This window comes from Protomyctophum parallelum, assembly GCF_964188405.1.
Source record: "Protomyctophum parallelum genome assembly, chromosome: 1".
Classification (NCBI taxonomy): Eukaryota; Metazoa; Chordata; class Actinopteri; order Myctophiformes; family Myctophidae; genus Protomyctophum; species Protomyctophum parallelum.
The window spans coordinates 15,598,384-15,613,972 of NC_139697.1; the positions used below are offsets into that span (position 1 = coordinate 15,598,384).

General features: G+C 44.7%; 1 protein-coding gene across 1 annotated transcript; it reads right to left on the reverse strand.

The window, feature by feature from the left end:
- Positions 1-4,532: 4,532 nt before the first annotated feature.
- On the reverse strand, positions 4,533-15,570 carry LOC310869147 (protein HGH1 homolog). Its single transcript, XM_083779752.1, has 10 exons — positions 15,472-15,570; positions 13,052-13,180; positions 12,040-12,178; positions 10,859-10,996; positions 10,015-10,172; positions 7,177-7,277; positions 6,995-7,093; positions 6,519-6,610; positions 5,823-5,945; positions 4,533-5,121 (listed from the first exon to the last, which is right to left on the reverse strand). The coding sequence occupies exons 2-10, from the start codon at positions 13,165-13,167 to the stop codon at positions 4,840-4,842; spliced, it is 1,248 nt and encodes a 415-aa protein (XP_083635878.1). The 5' UTR covers positions 13,168-13,180; positions 15,472-15,570; the 3' UTR covers positions 4,533-4,839.
- Positions 15,571-15,589: the final 19 nt, after the last annotated feature.

Here is a 15,589-nt window from a genome sequence, read left to right on the forward strand (position 1 = left end):
AATTGGCACTGGGTGAAAAGAAAAACTGGGTTACAAAATCGTGGGATAAAAAAAAAAAAAAAAAAAAAGAGCGTCTGCTAAATGCCTAAATTGTAAATTGTAATTGAGTCCAAGCCGCTTCTTTTCACCTGGGGGGGGGTTTCCACGGTTGGACATAGCACGTGCACGGGAACACGTTACTCCGATCAATTCCTTTCCCCTCCATCAGGCGCCCCCAGGGGGACAAAAGGCCAATTCCCTATTGTGAATATAGGCAGGCCGCTACGCTTCTTCCTCACTCACATCAGACTTTTTTTCCACAATATTTGAACTCATATTCATGGCAAGATAGCTAAACAAATGTTTCATGTTGTACTTTATGTTCTTAATTGTTATAATGTTTGTTTGTTTGAGTGGTGCAACCACTCCTATATGCGGAGCTATGTGTGTCCCTGGCTGGCTGTGTCCGTCCGAGCACGAAAATACACACACACACACGATTTCGGGTGTGACAGTACAGTAGTTGAGTTGAGTAGTTGAGTAGGTGAGAACTGAGAAGTTCAGTCACACGAGAGAGACTCAGAGTAGAACCGCTGCTCCTTCGCCTGGAAAGGAGCCAGCTGAGGTGGTTCGGGCATCTGGTTAGGATGCCTCTCGGGCGCCTCCCTAGGGATGTCCTCAACGCACATCCCACTGGGAGGAGACCCCGGGGCAGACCAAGGCGCAGTTTGAGGAAACACATCGACTCGACTGGCCTTGGAACTAGGGCATTAACGACTTGAGATTTTTCCCAGTCGACTTGTCGGACAGTAAAGTATCGATTTATCGATTTATCGTTTCTGGCGGCGGGGGGGGGGGCGGACGCGGACGCGGACGCGCGGGGGGGGATTTAACAGGGGCGGGTGGAGCTGCCGCGCGCTCAAATACGGAGCATGTCAAACATAGCACTGCGCATTCAGTGGCCTCTCCAATATGACACAGTCACAGTGCATGTATCATCTATATCAGAGGTTCCCAAACACCGGTGCCGGACACGTGGCACTGGTACGCAAGAGGGGAATTCTAAGTTTTGCGTCGTTTAAAAATGTCCAATCTTTGTATCTTTAGCAGCAGCAGCTGTAGGCTATTTTGTGACGATCACGTTAATGAAACCAAACGCTACACGCGGTTCCGGTACAGGATTATTATTTCATGTGAATCATGTCAAAATGAAAAGATGATGTTATCCAGGTAAAGTAGTGGTATTGGCACACAGCGCAGCAGCAGCACCGAGAACACAATAAGAGATATAACATTATTATTCTCCTCCTCCTCCTCCACAACTCGATAACGTTCTCATTTGTTACTCATTTTCTGAGCCATGCAAATAAACAACAACCCGCACTGACCGGAGACGGAGAGGTTCATGTGCGCTGCGCGTAAAGCTTAGCCAGAAACAGACAGTCATTGCGTCAGCATGAATGTAGCCTCGGGAACCCAGACGTTATATTTCCAGCACGGAGGTGAGGGGGATATCGTTTGGGGGTAACGTTTGCGTGCTTCTATCTGTTACTTCTCTGACACAGCGCTGCAGTTTAAACAGACTTCAGCCAGTCTCAATAGTGGGACACCGCGCGCTGAGAGCCACATAGCCTACACAGCTGCATTTGGTTTTTAATTAAGGGCGCGTTCTGAATGCAATGAAAAAAGGGGAGAAAAAAAAAAAAAAAAAAGCTCAACTTTCGACTCGCGCTGCTGCCAGTCGACTCGTGACTCGTTTATCGATAAATCGATAAATCGATTTTTTGATGAATGCCCTACTTGGAACGTCTCGGAATCCCCCAGGAGGAAGTCACTAATGTTGCTCTGGAGAGGGAAGTCTGGAGCACTCTGGTGGAGCTGTTGCCCCCGCGACCCGACTGCGGATAAGCGGTTGAAGATGTTTGGACAGTACAGTACAGTAGGCCTACAGTACAGTAGAGGGACCCCCTGGGGACCTCCACACAGTAACTGTCATTTCTTGACCGTTTTGGACACAGAGCGGATCGCCGGAACCAGGCCGGCACCCTGGGTGCTTTACTGTGGGTCTGGAAGTTCAGGGGGCCGCCACACGAAGTTGCACCAGCACCACTCAGTTCAAACGGGTGTGACATTTATTTTTAATTCACATTGTACTAGAGAAATTGCAGTCAATGAATAAAAAAGGGTTGGAAAACAATTGGAAGTAGAACACTTTTAAATTATCTTCGTGGGGTTCTCTGTCCTGATTGGATGAAATTGGTATCCCGGAAATATAAAGTAGTTTACTAGTTTCTGTTTACTTGAGAGCTGGAGAGACCATGACAGCCTGCCATTGAACAAACACTCTACCAATGCAATGATTGCTGTCAGAATTAGTTTTTTTTTTTTTTACAGAAAAGGATACCCGTTTCTAAGCAGCAACATCTGAAATGTTTTACTTTAAGTCTAATGTAGTCGACTAAATATTGTAGGAAATTACAATTGGTGTAATCACTTCATCGCTGGTTCCCTTCCAGCAGGGATGGATTCTGACTCCATGATGACCCCTGGTGGCCACAACCTCAAACAACACAGAGCCAGAACCAAACTACACACTCAAGGAATATGCACACAACTCCCTGTCTGTTCATATTGATATAGGAAACAGGAAAGTAAACCAAACACTTTAACACAAGTTATATTAATGTTTTATATAATGAATGGTTGTTTGGATAGCACAGTGTGCAGGACTTACAGAAAATATCATTTGGAATAGGCTGAGGATAAAAATAATAGCTGTACCCAATTGTCAAATCCTGGCTTGTTTCTTGAAACATTGTTTTTTACATGATGTAATCGACCACATGATGTCTTTAGTGCCCTAAACAAACATCAAGTCCCCAGACTTGGCTGGCAAAACAAATTACGTCATAAGTGCTAAACTAAACAAACATAAGACGTAATCTTCAAAAGCCATGTAGGCTATTGGGGATACACGCCCCTCAAAAACCAATGAAAGAATGTCATCCACTTAAGTTGATTCTGATTCAACAGCCAGTCAGTATTATGGACAGTGGTTCCCAGTCTTTATAGCTTGAGACATGCATTTGATGTCTGCATGCATATTATAAGTAGTGCTCATGTGGCCTATAGTCGCTATCCATTTGGCTCGTTTTCACAGACCGTGGTTGCTTATTTCTCTTGCAAAATCTGGCAACACTTTGCGTCACCTCAGGTGTGTTTATGTCAAGGAGCTCCACCTTGTGACATCAAATATGTAGTTATCTGTAGCATGACTGTACTGTATTGACTCTATTAATGTCCCCCTCAGGAATATCATCTTTTGTTTTAAGTGGGACATTTGGTATATAGTATTTCTTTTATTGGCCTTAAATATTGTCTATATACATACATTTCATGAATCCACTTGCTGACCGGCTGTCAGTATTGAGCAATTGTTTTTATAGGGGTTTCTTGTGACCTTAACATCCTATGGCAGGCAAAATTGTCAAAAATGTTAAACTTTATTTATGCTTTAAGTAGCATGTGACATGTCAAACTCCATTCCAAGCATTAGTTTTGCACAAAAAAAAACACTCTTTGGGCTAAAAACCGCCATAGACGTCATGACAAATGTGATGTGGTCAGCAATGGGTGTATTTTGTGCAAAACTAATGCTTGGAATGGATTCAGAATCATGAAAACCACCTAGTTTGACATGCTCACATGCTACTTAAAGCAAAAGGAAAGTTTTACAATTTTGCAATTTGCCATAGGATGTTAACGGTAGGGTCACAAGAAACCACTATAAAACAAATTGCTCAATACTAACAGCCTGTCAACAAGTGGATTCATGAATGTTTCATATTTTAGGCCAATTAAAAAAAGACTATATACCAAATTTCTATCTGACTATCATCACTTTACCTAAATACAGCTCAGGTGGAGTTGGGAGGTTTTGGACTAGTGCTGTGGAGATAGCGTCGTTCTGCCCATCATCGATTAGAAGGACGAAGTCAGGCAACGAAAAAAATAAAATACAAATGAGTTGTGGAGTTAGGAGGTTTGTTCCGACAGTTTGAGGATCCAATGGAGTTAGGAGGTTTAGTCAGAAGCACCTTTTAATACTTTTCATTGGTTCTCTATATTTGTTAAACCCACACACAGACGTAAAGGGTGGAAAAACACGGGGGAAAAAGTTGAAAAACGGATGTAGGAGGGTTTGCTCCCGCCAGCGATGATATGGAAGCGTGATCATCAATGTTGTTGTTACTATAGTAACAATGAAAGGCAAGGCACTCCTAAAGCTGCGTTCAAACCTGAATATCTGTCTGGAGGAAACCTCATAACTCCAGAATGTTCATTTATCAGGAAATTAAAAATATATACGTTTTTAACCCATTTTGACTTGGGAACGATTCTACAATGTCTTCTAAATCCTGACAGTTTTCTGAAAAACTCTATGTTTCTAGGTCAGTCGTTGTCAAGGACCCCCAAAAATATATGAAATTGGCCGCCGACCCCCATCTGAAAACATGTTGTTCTAGGGACCCCCCCAGAAGCAAAGATTTGAGATAAAAACATTCGCTCTGAAAGAATATATATTCAAAGATTTGCACCACATTTTTACTATTTTTCAAAAATAGCAGACCTACAAACCGTATATGTTTTTAACGATGCAATACTGACTCATCAAAGTTGGTGTCGTGACTTTAGATATTGTCAATTACATGCATGAGACGGAGAGAGGTGGTGGAGTTAGCTGTTTTAGCAGGGTCCAATGGAGTTAAGAGGTTTTCTCCAATGCGTTTTTTACTACTTTCCATTGGTTCAATATTTTCGAAACAACACAATGGGTAAAGGTTGTTCAATAGCACTGATTTATGGAATAAGACCCGCCCCGCTTGTGTCACGCCGCGCCCATTCGCTCAACTTCCTCTCCTCCTCCTCCTCCTCTGTCCTTCTCTCCTCCTTCTCTTTCCTCATCTCCTCCTCCTCCTTTTTCCTCATCTCCTCCTCCTCTTTCTTCATCTCCTCCTCCTCTTTCTTCACGTCCTCCTCCTCCCGGCAGTCTGCCTCCTTCAGTTTCTCCTCCACGTCGTCTGGAATCTTCACCTCCATCAGGTTCTCCATCCCTTCTTCTGGTTCATCTCCTATCAACACCTGGAGGAGGAGGAGACAAGGAGAGGTTGAGGAGAGGAGAATAAGAGATGCATTTTTATATACGATATACGATAAATGGTAAAACGGTGCATTTACCTCAGGTCTGAATGAGTTAATAACACCATGCTGCCGACAGTCTAGCCTGGCATGGCCAGACTAATATCACTGCGTAGTGACATTAGTCATTAATCTCTGTGTGGAACCTGTATTTCCTTTTTTTCAAGATTTGTGTTTGGCTTTTGTGCCTTTATAGTTACAGTGAAGACAGACAGGAAAGAGGGAGGAAGAGACAGGGAGAGACACGCAGCAAAGGTCGTCATGAACGGGACTCGAACACGCGAGACGCTGTCAGGCCAGAGCCTATACTGTATGTGGCATGCGCCCGGCCAGCGGGCGCCCCGGAACCTGCATTTCCAAGGGATCTTCACACTGGGGCCTGATTGGGACAGCGACATCAAATCACAGCCGAAACCGAATTTGTCTAGTTTCCAGGATAGTGACAGCCCATCTTTGACGTGAAAGGACATTAACAGGACATTGAGTTGTGTGGTTCGTTGTGACTGGTCCATCTTTGCGGGACACAGCTACAGACCAATCCTGTTCTAGGTGCCAGACTGTTCCAAGAACACATTGTAAAACAATTATCGTGCACACACTCACTCACACGCACACGCACACACACTCACACACACAGTTTGTACCTGGATGAGTTTCTCACAGACGACACCGATGCGAGGCTCTTTCTCCCATCGATGGAACTCTCTCATGATTGGATAAACATTCTTATTCTGCAGTAACTGACGGCCGGCCTTGGTCGCTGTCAACTGGACACACAATACATTAATGTATTATTTAACCCATTAAAGACGGGAACGCATGCGTCTGTGCTTTTAACCACATTAAGCATCATTTTAAACTTTTGCTATTGAAAGGCCTATAGGCCCAGGTTGTACAAGCTCATAGCTATGAGCTTGTACAACCTGGGCCTGCAGTACCAGTTTCGACCAGTAGGGAGACGACTTTAACGTTACCCAGCCATTCTGGGCGCTTGGGCCAGACACATGAACGAGCGAAAATGGTTTTGACCAATGGGCCCGACTCACAGGATTGCATTACATTAAGTAGGTAAAAAATGTCCTGTATGCTAAATACAGCTGGCTTTAACCCTGGCTGGAGTCCGATTCTGCAAATGCATTCTAAATCAATAGTTTTCAGTCTTTCAAGATGTTTAGAGAAAAAAAATATAAAATAATTGGTTAATTTGACTACGACTAATTATGGTGAGTGAGTAATCTACATGTGTATTATAGTGTGTGTGTGTGTGTGTGTGTGTGTGTGTGTGTGTGTTTACGTACGTGTGTGTGCGTGCATGCGTGTGCGTGTGCGCGTGTGCTTACCAGTAATAATGTTTCCACTAACATCTTTCTGATATCAGGGTCTGGTTCTCTCTTTTTGTCTTCAGACAAATACTGTAGATCTACTGGTAACCCTGCAGACAGACACACACACTTAAGTCTACAGTAAATATTATAATAAAGAAAAGCATGCGCGTGCCTGCCTATGCGTATGCAGGGGGGGGGGGGGGGGGGGGGGGAGATAAACTACACCCTCGAGTGTAACATCGCATTTATACAGTTACCCTTAAAACTAAGAAAATCGCTGGTGGAGTGGTGTTCGTTTGAACCACAGCTAGAAAGCTGTTTCAACCAATCAGATTGCTTCCTTGAAACGACCTGTTGTATAATGGTATTTATTAATAACCGTGGTTATAAAGGCTTCACACGCACACACACACACACACACACACACACACACACACACACACACACACACACACACACACACACACACACACACACACACACACACACACCTTCATTCTCTTCGTCTGTCAGTTCTTCAGGGCCGGCCAATGGGAGCAGGAGGAATGGTAGGATGTCCACTGCGTCGCTCAGCAACCACTCATGATAGGCTGGACACATAATGACATGATCGTAATTATGTACATAAATACATGATCCAATGTACTGCATACTGTGTGTGTGTGTGTCTCACTGTGGTCAAAGCTGCAGTTGCGCAGAGATCCAACGACTCCTCCTCTTCTTACGGTCGACGCCTCAAACTGAGTGTAAGGCAACAACCTCTGAATCACACACCTAACGCACGCATGTACGCGCACACACAGACACACACAATGGATGGGATCATTATTACAGCGGTTGTGTAATGCATCATTTTTTTTTTTTTTTTAAGATATTTTTTGCGGCTTACGCCTTTATTGATTTTTTAAGGGATAGAAAGTAGGCTGACAGGAAACGGGAGAGAGATGGGGGGATGACATGCGGTAAAGGCCGTGTCGGGTCCGGGAGTCGAACCCGCGGCACACCGCGACTGGATCACCAGTCCGGTGCCCAGACCGTTACGCTACGGCCTGGGCCGTAATGCATCATCTTAACCGTTTCATTTTTTCTTTTTTTTTTAAGATATTTTTTTGCGGCTTACGCCTTTATTGATTTTTTAAGGGATAGAAAGCAGGCTGACAGGAAACGGGAGAGAGATGGGGGGATGACATGCGGTAAAGGCCGTGTCGGGTCCGGGAGTCGAACCCGCGGCACACCGCGACTGGATCACCAGTCCGGTGCCCAGACCGTTACGCTACGGCCTGGGCCGTAATGCATCATCTTAACCGTTTCATTTTTTCTTTTTTTTTTAAGATATTTTTTTGCGGCTTACGCCTTTATTGATTTTTTAAGGGATAGAAAGCAGGCTGACAGGAAACGGGAGAGAGATGGGGGGATGACATGCGGTAAAGGCTGTGTCGGGTCCGGGAGTCGAACCCGCGGCACACCGCGACTGGATCACCAGTCCGGTGCCCAGACCGTTACGCTACGGCCTGGGCCGTAATGCATCATCTTAACCGTTTCATTTATTGAAAAATTAGGATCTAATTCACGCCAGCATTCTTTTCCAGTCGTGCTCTTATTTTGAAAAGCCACAGTTCCAGTCTACCGGAAGTAGATTATCCTAGGACGCTGAACGGAGCCTGGACAGACCTTGTTTACAATGTGAATCCAAACCGGGGCACTGGAGAGCTCCACATCGCCGGCTCTGTGCCGTCAAAGAAACGCTGTTTTGACCAAAATGCCATCTGGGACAAGGAATAGGAGATACAGGCGATTGAAAGAAACGGATAGAATGGATTATTATGGCGATGACGATCTAAGAGGGACGATCCAGTGCTGTGCTAAAAACATAGGTAGCTAACCGGCTAACCTAAGTAGCATTATGGCTCGATCGATCGAATGCACTATAAAAGCGCAATTGCCATTAATCAACAGCAATGGCGTTAAGCGTTAGTATCAAAATTAGGCTTCAATTGGCATTAATCAACGGCAATGGCGCTGATAGTATTAATAACTGGCTACTCTAAATGTCAAATACACTTTTATTAAACAAGAAAATGACTCAGTCATAACTGCCAGGTGCAACAAGCTCTTGTAGCGAGTTGCCGTTCTCGCTCGTTTCCGACGTTCTTTTGTTGGTTAACTCACTGTGTTTTGTTATGGCTTTTCCTGTAACTCCAGTTAGCTCATAACATTAGCTGCTGTTGCCACTCGCTCCGCGTTGCAGTGCTCAGAGTATGGGATTTTATGCCGTTCAGACTCCCATTGGCTTAGGAGGCAGCCAACCATGACTAGCTAGCTAGATGCACCACGGTGGATTGAAACCCCTACACCAGTGCTTCTCAAAGTGGTGTCCGGGGACCCCCATGGGGTCCGTGGGAGGGGTTCCAGGGGGTCCCCAGCAAAGGTAGTTAACATAGCATTGCAACACTTTTTTTTTTTAAATATATTTCTTATCCCACGATTTTGTAACCCATTTTTCACCCCTGTGTCAATCATCTAATGTGATCCTGGGCTCTACACACCCTCCGCCAACCTGGGGAGAGCAACGGACTTAACTCATGCTTCCTTCATGCTTGAGTGTCCAAGTTGCTCCTTTACACCTGACAGGGGGGAGTTTCCCTGGTTGGACGTAGCGCGTGGAAGGAACACGTTATTCCAACCAGTTCCTTTCCCCTCCATCAGGCGCCCCGGCTGGCCAGGGGGAGGCAGTTTAGAGACCAGGATTACTGCATGTTTTGTGAGGGTATCTACCCTAGGGGACACGGGGAGAACATGTGAGGGTACCTATCCTAGGGGACACGGGGAGAACATGCAAACTCCACACAGAAAGGCCCCTTCACCAACCCCGCCTTCGGGAATGGGCACTGATGACGCGGAGGAGGAAACACGCCGCCAGCACCCACAGCGCCCCGAGCGGGAATCGAACCCAGGACCTTCTAGCTGTGAGGCTACCAACTGTGCCACCGTGCCCCCCTGCATTGCAACACTTTTCATCATGTTTTAGTTGACGGAAGTAACACAGGCCGATTCTACAAATCTAAATCCTATTTTTTGTTTGTTTTTACTATATAATTGTAACCTCGCCTAACCAGGCTTTCCACCACCTCGGAGGAAAGCCTGGTCTCTGTTTCAAAAGTACGTATGATCCTGTCGGGAGCGGATGATATCGTTACGTCATGTTGTAGTATTGTTTTGTAGTCGACAGGCAGGAACAACAGGCGGTGGCCACTTCCTTTTCCCTCTCAATAAAAGCTCTAGTAGCCTGTAGCTTCTATTGAGAAAAATCGGTTTGAGGGAAAAGGAACTTGTCGCCTGTTGTTCCTGCCTGTCGACTACAAAACAATACTACAACATGACGTAACGATATCATCCGCTCCCGACAGGATCATATACCATAAATGAAATGGTGCCCAGGCTAATATAATTGTGTTGGTATATAGCATGTGTTTGCACGTCACACACACGCACAGCAGCCCCCGTCCCCTACCTGTCCCTGTCCAATAGGAAGCGTCTGGCTTCAGGAAGTTGTGTGAGATTGGACAGCAGAGGACCCAGGTAGTGCAGAGACGCCGTCTTGTTGAAATCTTCAGTGCAGAAGATCTCCACCAGCTTAGGAAATCCCATGGTTTCTTCTTCTTCCAACATCTGAAAAACAAAACCCCAGTTTAGCCAATACCATTGCTTGTTCTTACAACGACACCCGTAAACAAACCAGCAGCTTAACCAATCCCATCGCTTCTAAAACCTACGTGCAGCAGATCCCTACTCTGTCGTTCCAATAAATCAGATGACAGTTACTGTGTGAGAAGAAGGAGGTTCTACTAGGGATGCCACCAATTAATCAATGTTTCGAAAAATTGTGGCAATAGTCTCCAAAATCAAATTTATTTATTATATTTTTTTACAGCCAAGCTGATATTAATGTACAGTAAAATCACCATTGATTTATTGTCACTCAAAAAGTAACTATGAGGACTGAGAAGGCTGTACAATATCTCCACAAAGGTTTAACTTATACAATAAAATAACTAAAATATATACTAGTTTAGTAGTAGTATCACGAGTTTGGGTCTTGGAGAGATATTACATTCCTCTTCTGGGTCTCTAGCTAAAACGTTTGTGAACCACTGGCCTAATGCATATCAAATTGAGGGTCCTTTAAATAAATAAAAATGGAGGATCACTGACTACGGTCACATGACATGTCTTGTGGCGCACACACAGTCACACAACAAGCGTCATCGTTCACAGAATAAAAAGCATCTTCACGACTTCATCTTCCACGGCAGATCGCACACAGACCACCGGACCGTACTTTAGATCTCACAGACCTTGAGGACAGGTTTACAGGTGTTCTTGTGGCGGCTCAAGTTGGACAGGATGGTGCAGATTTTGTCCGACAGCTGGAAGTTTGGATCCAGCAGATTCCTGAACAGCAACGGCAGGAGGTCACAGCGTTTCACCAAGAGCTGAAGAGAGGACGAGGTGAGGGGAGGGGGAGAGGAGAGGAGAGGAGAGGAGAGGAGAGGAGAGGAGAGGAGAGGAGGGGAGGGGAGGGGAGGGGAGGGGAGGGGAGGGGAGGGGAGGGGAGGGGAGGGGAGGGGAGGGGAGGGGAGGGGAGATGAGGAGAGGGCAGGGGGAGAGGAGATGAGGAGAGGGGAGGGGGAGAGGAGAGGAGATGAGGAGAGGGGAGGGGGAGAGGAGAGGAGATGAGGAGAGGGGAGGGGGAGAGGAGAGGAGAGGAGAGGAGATGAGGAGAGGGGAGGGGGAGAGGAGAGGAGATGAGGAGAGGGAAGGGGAGGGGAGGAGAGAGGAGCGTGGAAGCGAGCAGAGGAGAGGAAAACCTACATTAGTGTGACTTGGTTATATTATGTACATTAATTATAGTCAGTTAAATTACTTCAATTTAGCTAAACTGTTTAGTTGCATAGTATTATAACTACTATAGAGTGCAGAAGTCCTGACGTCACTCGCTCATCCCCTGGTTCACGGATGTAATTTCTCTATGGAGACTAACATGGGCTCATCTTAAAATCGTTTAATATAAGCATTGTGGTCCAAAAATAAACTAGCTGTCTCTTCTGTGTTATTGCCAGGGAGGTGTCTCTGTATCGTTTGATACAGTCAGTCACTCATATTTGATGCCGTCTGTTTCTAGCGAAAATGTAACTAATTCAGCAGCAGTAACAACAGCGTTGTCAGTTGATTCTTCATATCCATATGAGTGAAGCGGCCAGGATGACATGTTTATTTTTCAATCACAGATCTTATATGAGGCGATCTAAAATCCCCCTATGGGGATTACAATGCAAATAAAAAGTACATGAGCCTGTGGATTTGCACCCTTTACCGATATTGAAGTCAGACTTCTGTGCTCTATTAATAGTTTAATAGCTAGAATAATATGTGAACTCAATGAAAGGACCACAATGGAAAGACGCGGTGTGTGTGTGCGCGGCCGTGTGTACATGCGCACGCGCGCGTGTGTGTGTGTGTGTGTGTGCGTGCTAACCTCATGCAGTGTCGGGTCAGCTGACAGGTTGATCACAGCGTGGTAACAGTCCTTCGCTATGGCGAAGGACGGGTCGGACATGAGGCTCACCGTGGCAACCACCATGTCAGGTTTAGAACGGAGGAAACGGCATCCGTCCCTACACACACACACACACGCGCGCACGCACACACGCACACACACACACGCACGCACACGCACGCACACACAATCCAGTGTTATGTTCGTCGACTAAAACTTGCATGCAAAATATTTGTCGACTACCTATTTTCTTTTTTTTACATATTTTTCCCACGATTTTGTAACCCATTTTCACCCCTGTGTCAATCATCTAATGTGATCCTGGGCTCTACACACCCTCCGCCAACCTAGTCCCCATATATGGGGGACATGAGGAGAGCAACGGACTTGAACTCATGCTTCCTTCATGCCTGAGGGTCCAAGTTGCTCCTTTACACCTGACAGGGGGGAGTTTCCCTTTCCCCTCCATCAGGCGACCCGGCTGGCCAGGGGGAGGCAGTTTACCTATTTTCACAGACGAGAACTAAATATAAAGTAAGCTATGATGACTACAACTGAGACTAAATATAGTGACAATCTAAAATTCAAAGTTTGTTTACGCTCGGGTGATGCACTTTGAAAATAGCAGATCTACAAAGCTGACAATGTGACATCTTGTGACTCGTGAGCTTGTAGATCGGCTATTTTCAGCATGCAACCAAATGGAGAAAACACCATTATGATTACGACGCCATCAAGGCCTGCCACAATAAATGTTTGTCATCAAAATCAACTGTAGATTTAGTCGACTAATCTTACGATATTTAGTTGACTAAAACTAAAACATTTCGGATGACAGTATATTCAAAAGACTAAACTAAATGAAAATAATGTACTGACAAAAGTAACAGTGGCACGCACACATTCAGAAGACCACACACACACACACACACACACACACACACACACACGTAACAATGGTAGCATTTTAGTAGTAGTACAGTATTAGTACCTGTTTCCTGACAGACCCAGTATGTATTCGGTAGCGTGACCTTTGAGATCTGGCCTGGTGTCGGGTTTCAGGAAGAAAGATTCAAGAAGCTCCGCTGATTCTGAATCGCTCAGCATCTTGTCAATCAAACTACGAGATAAACAAAACGTCAAACTATAAAGGAGGAAGAATACATACTAGCTTCACACTGTAGAGTGTAGACAACATAAATAAACACATTTTAAAACAAGAACACACAAGACATGGCAGTTCTGTTCATTAAAATGATCAATACAGTGCATCTAACTTAAAACATTGTGGTGGTAGATTCCAAAATGTTGTCATCTCAGATTGTAATGTTCATGTTATTAAAAGAGTAATATTCTGAACAACTTAAGGTTTTAAATCCTCAATGCCAAGGGTTTCCAAACTTTGTAGGCCACATCGAACTCTCAACATTATCATATTTGAACTGGGGGACCGGACCTCGCACCAGGACAAACTGTAATAGGAGTTTTAAGATGAGAATACTATCCACCTGTTGGTTGTCTGTCAGATGACCTATTCTTACATAAGACCTATGTTGAAAACCTATTTACATCACTGGACCTGAGTTGCAACTGTACTGTGCCCCCCCTGGTAAAATATATTTCAAAGGAAAGCACAAGTCAATACCAAAACTGTTACTTTGTGGACGACACCATGATAAAGCACTGAGACTTGTTTACAACAGGGTCCACCATTTTCAATTGATCAGAGGCCCAAGTGATTAAGCTGTCAGATGCTCCAGGACAGCTAGGTATACAAACCAAAATAAAAAAAACATGTGATTGACCAATCTTCTTACTACAACGACTGACCGAAAAATGACTTAGTCTTAGGCCATTGGTTTAAGAAGGTGACGATTGGCAAACTTATAGGCATAATAAAATAGCTCTAGACACATAGGCCATTGTCTCCCGCTACTAGGGAGGGAACAGCATGATGCTTTCAATAAGGATGCTCATGATTACTGTGTGTATGTGTGTGTGTGTGTGTGTGTGTGTGTTATTATTTTCCTCAAAGAATGACAGGCCCTTATTTTTTAAGAATTGAATAACAACAAAACAAATTTGACTTGTAGTGAAATTTGAAGTTCGAATCGAAGTTGGCTGCCGTGGTTTCCCAGCAACATCAGTGCGCTACTTCTTGCAGAAGATCGGGTTGGATCCCAAGCAACTGAAGAAAGCCACTGGGGAGATAGCCACTGTAGCCGAGACCACATCAAGATGGATATGGCTGAAGAGAGCCCACAGTTGGAACCCTGCAGGATCCTAGCCCCACTGACAACCAGTCAAGAAGCAGAAAGTATGCGGCCAGGTTCAGACCTGGCTCAGGGAGTAGGACGCCCCTGCCATGCATAGTCCCGAGTCCAGCTGCAGGGAGCGGCAGGGAGACGTCCCTGACCGCGGGCCCCACCATCCGGAGATGTTCTGGGATGAAAGGGGCGAAACATCAAGGAAGGATGGCTCCCAGCTGATGACCCTGACAGCTGGTACTCGCAATGCTCAGATCATCCATCCACCGAGGATTACCAAAGAGGAGGAACTTGCAACACCTGTAAGTAGCTCTAGCAGATTCTGCTTGTAGCAAAGCATCTTCAATGTTTACTTCACCTGTACCAGTAGTGACTTAGGGTCAACCATGATCCGATGATCATTACAACCTACAAACACATGTATGTGTCGTATGGACAAACACATGTATGTGTCGTATGGACAAACACAACTTTCATCATACACAGTAGACTTTGCAAAGAGGCCTGCAGCCACTCAGATATAACCCAATCCTTAGTTTATATCATCCTTCTAGGACAGGAATTTTATAACTAGACGGAAAATAAAACAACACCATGGAGGGACAACATTATGTCCAACAAAAAATACACGCTTAAAACAATTATATACCAGTAAGTCTCTCATTAAAACAGATTTGGCATCAATGCAAACATAACAATGTTGCATAATTGATGGAATGACCCCTTGTGATTAAGAGTTTGAGATGAAGCAGCAAGCCATCTCGTTTTCAACAGGGGTCCGCAAAATGTCAAAACATATTTAACAGACGAGAATTCAAAACAACAACCAACCATGCAGACACAAAAACATAACAGACAACAGTATACAGAGAGAGCACGTTATATGATGGAACATTGCGTCATATATCTGTTATAGCCTAATGATGATTATAGTCCAAACATGAACAGATCTCAAGGAGAGAGGACAGCACACACAGTTTCAAACAATTGGAAGTATTGACCAAATGAGAATTACTCCAGTCAGGATTGTTGGGGAAGAATTATAAACATATAGCCTACCTACTGTCAGTGTATTTGTAAAACAAAAACGATACGAAACTAATTAATTATACGAGTCTCGAGCTGTGTCTCCGCTCATACTAACCTGATTATTCAAGCTTTTAGTGGAATACAATGTTAACATTTACCAGTGTCTTCTCTTCACATTAACTCCAACAGCCACATGTTACACACTCTGCATGCTTCCGTGTTGTGATGCCAGA